The sequence below is a fragment of the Mytilus trossulus genome, chromosome 13, assembly GCF_036588685.1.
Source record: "Mytilus trossulus isolate FHL-02 chromosome 13, PNRI_Mtr1.1.1.hap1, whole genome shotgun sequence".
Taxonomy (NCBI): Eukaryota; Metazoa; Mollusca; class Bivalvia; order Mytilida; family Mytilidae; genus Mytilus; species Mytilus trossulus.
The window spans coordinates 55830353-55835906 of NC_086385.1; the positions used below are offsets into that span (position 1 = coordinate 55830353).

At 33.1% G+C, this 5554-nt stretch overlaps 1 protein-coding gene across 1 annotated transcript; it reads right to left on the reverse strand.

Annotated features, from left to right (window-relative positions):
* Positions 1-232: 232 nt before the first annotated feature.
* On the reverse strand, positions 233-1297 carry LOC134694500 (uncharacterized). Its single transcript, XM_063555512.1, has one exon. The coding sequence runs from the start codon at positions 1295-1297 to the stop codon at positions 233-235; it is 1065 nt and encodes a 354-aa protein (XP_063411582.1).
* Between the last annotated feature and the right edge of the window lie 4257 nt (positions 1298-5554).

The following is a 5554-nucleotide window of genomic DNA, read 5'->3' on the forward strand; positions in this document are numbered from 1 at the left end:
CGCAACTAAATTTTTTAAGACATCCAATCAATGCTATTTTTAAACGAAGTGTATAATTTCAGTTAAGCGATGCAATCATCACTAAAACAAGGAATTAAACTGATTTATCAAATTTCATCTACGGCACTCTGATTGTTTCATTGGAATAACTTTTCAATATATGACATATTTGACTTGAGCTAATCGTTTGGCGATGCAATCATCACCATGCGAAATTTTACTAAAAATATAACTACTGCATCAAAGGCGGTGGTCTTGAAAGTAGCAAGGTTTGTGCTTTGGGTGGTAATTTTGATAAAGGGAGCCATATTGCATTCTGTGCTGGTTCTCCTACTTTCTGAATCAAGTAAACGAAATTTGCACCGTCTTTTCGCTTGGCAAGAATACGTTTTACTTTCAATTGATTGTTTTCGCATGAATCCACTATTTTATCGGGGTCTATATAGTTATCATCACGGTACCGCACAGGCTTCTGAATATTCCTTCTTGGTCTATTTAAATTTGTAGTATCATGTTGAGAAACCACATCTGTATCCGGGGCGTCACTTTCTGTCGTAACATTTGTAGAAATAGACTTAGAATTCTCCGAGGTGTCTCTGTCAACGGAGCTAGAACTATTATCCGACTTACTGCTAGAATTTTCACTTTCATCGGTTTGTAGGTTAAAATAAGGTGCTGGTAAGGGCACTCGTATATGTGCAAGCTTTAATCTATTGATGTGCACGGGACGGCGAAAATTTCTCTTTCCTATTGGATCTCTTAAAATAACTAGATGTGCACTCGGAAGACATGTTACAGTAAACGGTCCATCATAAATATGCTGAAATTTCCTGCCTTGTCCAACGGGCTCTCTGGATAAATAAACATTGTCGCCTACAGTCAAATCTAGTTCATGTGCATTTTTATTTTCGATCTCTACCATTTTCCGTTGAGCAACAAGGGTATTCAAATTTACATGCTCTCGAATAATGTTCAAACGGGCATCCAAATTCTCAATATAGGTTTTTACATCTTTCGGAATGTCTTTAAAATCAACTATGTAAGAAGGCGATAACGGAAAATTTGGCCTTTTCCCGAAGACTATTTCAAAAGCAGAGTATTTTGATCCTGAATGTACACAACTATTGATTGAGAATACTATTCCAGGAAGCATTTCTTCCCATTGTTTATTGTCTAAAACATAAGGCGTTAAACGCTCCGCTAAGGCACGATGTGTACGTTCACAGCGACCCAAACAGTAATGCATCATACTAGGTGTAAATTCTTGCTCTACATTCAATATTTTGCAAACTTCCATTGTACATTTGGCAATAAATTCTTATCCTTGGTCTGAAATAACCGTGCTACACACACCAAAATTACAGAAAACTTGAATTGAAAATTGCCTGAGAAACTGATATTGCATCGTTATTTCTTAATGGCACAGCAAACAAGAAATTACTGAAAGCATCAACTGCTGTAAAATTGTATGTATTGGCATTATTTGATGAAACAAGTGGTCCAAAAATGTCCATTTGCCATACTTGAAATGGTTCACTAGGAGTAGGATATGCTTCTATTTTTGCTTTCGTTTTTAAATTGCTAACTTTACGTGACTGGCACTCATGACAAGATTGCACGTATTCACTAATTATTTTACCCATTCGCGCAAAATAATAACGCTCTCTAACAGAGTCTAAAGTATTCTGAATTCCACTATGTCCACCTAATGGGGAGTCATGAGCAATTTTTAAAATTTGCGAAATCAATTGCTTAGGAATAACAAGTTGAAATTCACTCATGTTCTTTGTCCTTTCTGATTTTGCCTTTCTACGGTGATATAACACATCGTCAACTAAAATGAATTTATACAGTGTAGAAACTGACGAGCATGACTCGCTAAATGATCCATATGATGCCGATACGGACGAGTCAGACTCTTATGTACATAATCGCAAAAAGAAATTTGGCAGAAATAATCAGAACGTTGAACAACTTGCTAATACTTTGCGCGATTTTCAAGTTGGTGCAAATACCTCTAACATCAAAAAGTTACAACGGAAAGATAGCGATTTAAAGAAAATCATTGCATATTTAGAAGATGATGTTTTGCCAGATTCACAAAAAGAATCTCGCCGTATTTTATTGGAGTCGTGTGATTTCATTTTAGTTGACGATGTGTTATATCACCGTAGAAAGGCAAAATCAGAAAGGACAAAGAACATGAGTGAATTTCAACTTGTTATTCCTAAGCAATTGATTTCGCAAATTTAAAAAAATTACTGATTTTTTTTGCAATTAATCTGTATGTTAGTATAATTTGGATAATTATGCAATTAACCCATTTCTGCCAGCATATACTAGAGAGTAATGCAGTTAACTCATTTTTATGTCAGAATTTACTGATTTTATTTGCAATTAATCTTTATGTTAGTATAATTTGGATAATTATGCAAAAAACCCATTTCTACCAGCATATGCTAGAAAGTTATGCAGGTAACTCATTTTTGTCAGAATTTACTGAAAATTTTATGCAATTAATCTTTATGTCAGTATAATTTGGATAATTATGCAATTAACCCGTTCCTGCCAGCATATACTAGATAGTTATGTTGTTTACCCATTTTTCAGAATTTACTGAAAATTTATGCAATTAATTAATGTTTGCCATTATATATTTGATAATTATGCAATAAATCCATCTCTGTCAGTTAAATATACTAATTAATTATCCATTTATCTCAGTGCTGTCAGACCTTAGTAAATATTTAAATATGCAATTAATCCATTTATATTAGTATCGTCTGGATGAATATTTAATGAACTCCTTTTATAAATGGTACCCTAAATAAGCTTGATAAATACTCATAGCTATTTACAGATGTCTATGAAGATCGGGTCAATGTATGTTTTGTAAATTATCTAAACTAATCCCCATTTCTATGTGTTACATGTACCAGTATGATATTTCAAAATGAACCTATTGATGTTTTAAAATATCGCTTACAAAACAGAGTACCCGTTTCAACTTATAATAAATATTATAGTTAATTGGTATAACACTGAAGACACAAAGCAGACGATCATCCCATATCCAGATTCTATTGACCTTTTGTCATTCAAGGTCACATTTCATATATGGTGTAATGTGTCTTCAATGAGAAACGGAGAATTGCAAATATTATTTTCCATTCATATAGAGTGTAATGTGTCTGAGAAACCGAGAGAATTGCAAATATTATTTTTCATTCATATATAGTGTAATGTGTCTGAGAAACGGAGAATTACAAATATTATTTTTCATTCATATATGGTGTAATGTGTCTTCAATTAGAAAAGGAGAATTGCAAATATAATTTTTCAATTAAGATATATAAAAAAATAATTTAGACTAGACCTTTTTTATGGAATTGTTCTGCCATCATAAATTTGTCAAATGTCTACCTGCGTCGACATAAACACAAAGACTACATGAGAAACATTCTGATTCGATTTTGAGCATCTAATTGTTCAAGCTAAATATAAAAACGAAGATGTGGTATGATTGCCAATGAGACAACTTTCCACAAAAGACCAAAATGACACACACATTAACAACTATACATGTAGGTCACCGTATGGCCTTCAACAATGAGCAAAGCCCATACCGCATAGTCAGCTATAAAAGGCCCCGATAAGACAATGTAAAATAATTCAAACGAGAAAAATAACGGCCTTATTAATGTAAAATCAAAGTACTGAAGTACTGAACATCGGATGACCGCAGGTTCTTGTGGATGGTCAAAAGCACATGTCACAGAAAACATAATATTAAGCTTTTTGTCGAGTAAGCGCAGCGAACGAGATCAAAAAGCCTTCATATTATGTCGAGCAGCTGATATTTTACAATATTAATATGCCGATAACCTGATAATCGATTTATCGGGCTGCATTTGCGTCTTTTGGAAGTATTGTCTTAGTTTCACCAGCAACCGGAAGTTGATTTGATAAGTTCGGGTCAAACTTATCAACGTCGGTTCAAACATTATGACGTCGCTGATATGTCCGGGTCAAAGTTATTAAGGCCAGGTCAACGTATTTGACGTCACAAAGCCGTGATATGGAGTTTTATTAAGAGCTGAGCAGATTGATATAGACAGTTGGACGACCGATAAATATCATTTTCATCTATTTGTATATAATTTAATTTTGGATGTAACGCGTCTTCTGATTGGCTGACGTTATTTTGTTATGAGCCCATAGACATAATTTAGACATGTGACCGTGACGTCATCAACGTTTTTTCATGGATTTCTACGGTTTAAAATGGAATTTAGAATTAAATTATAAGAAATGACTGTAATATTTTTTCTGTCTATTCGAAATAACATAAAAAATGTGGTGCACACTGTTAAATAACCCGCTACGCGCGTTATTCAGTGTGCACCAAATTTTTTATGTTATTTCAAATAGACAGAAAAAATATTACAGTCATTCCTTAAATATGATAATTCTATTCTACTATTATTATAGTGCAGTGCAAGTGCATGGTGGACACTCTTCTGTAAAAAAATCAAAGCCTTAAAGGCTGTAAAAGCAATTGCTGCCATGATAATGTTTTGGGACACTTTTATTTTTCATCTACATATATAAGAATTAAACCTGACAGGACATGGTTGTCTAGTGAAAAGCAAGAAGGATTTGACTTTATATCAATAAAAGACTTAAGCAGGAAATCATTTTTAATATGTTTTATATTTCACAAGGAGACAACAAGTTTACCAGGCTAAAGTTGGGGGTAATTATGGATTATCCCCGGGTAGTGTTTGTAACTGGGCAATAATTACTTTTATTCATTTAATTTTAACAATTTTCATAATTAATTTAAATTAACCATTCAGTTAAAACATTTGACCTTTCGAGACGCTAATGTTGAAAAATGGGACAGAAATAAAATAACTTACAAGACATAAACATGTAAAAAAAAATATATTTCAGCTTACTAAAAATATTTTCATAGTGTTACTTTGACATCATTTCTTAAAACTAAGTCCCACACATAATTGTTCATTTGATATGTGTCATCCTCATGCGGTACGAGAAGTTTCCGCTAAATAGTCTTCTTGTCGCTTAATTTATTGTTCTTGTCCGTTCTTGACGCTTCTTGTCGCTAAAAGTTCTTCTTGTCGTTATTAGTGAGACCGCTATTTTTAGATTACAGGTGGTCATTTACACTACACGTATAACCTGTGTAGTGATTTTTATTTTACGATAAATTTATGAATGAACGATAATTTTATGAATGAACAAGAGCACCTGACCTCTTTCTGAAAAACCAATTAAACATATAAAATCGTATTTATTAAGATATAATTCAGTCAAATTTTCACCACTAAATCAACAACTGAAATGATTCCATAATTTGTTGAAATATCGTACAACCGGAGAACAGAAATCGCAGGTATGAAAATGCACTTTTTTCACTGGTGTTGAAAACCCAAAACTAATTTGACTAGAATTTATGAATGACGGAAATTTAAGCGATAACAACACAGGGACTCGGTTAGCAGATTAAAATTTTGTAAATCAATGTTTT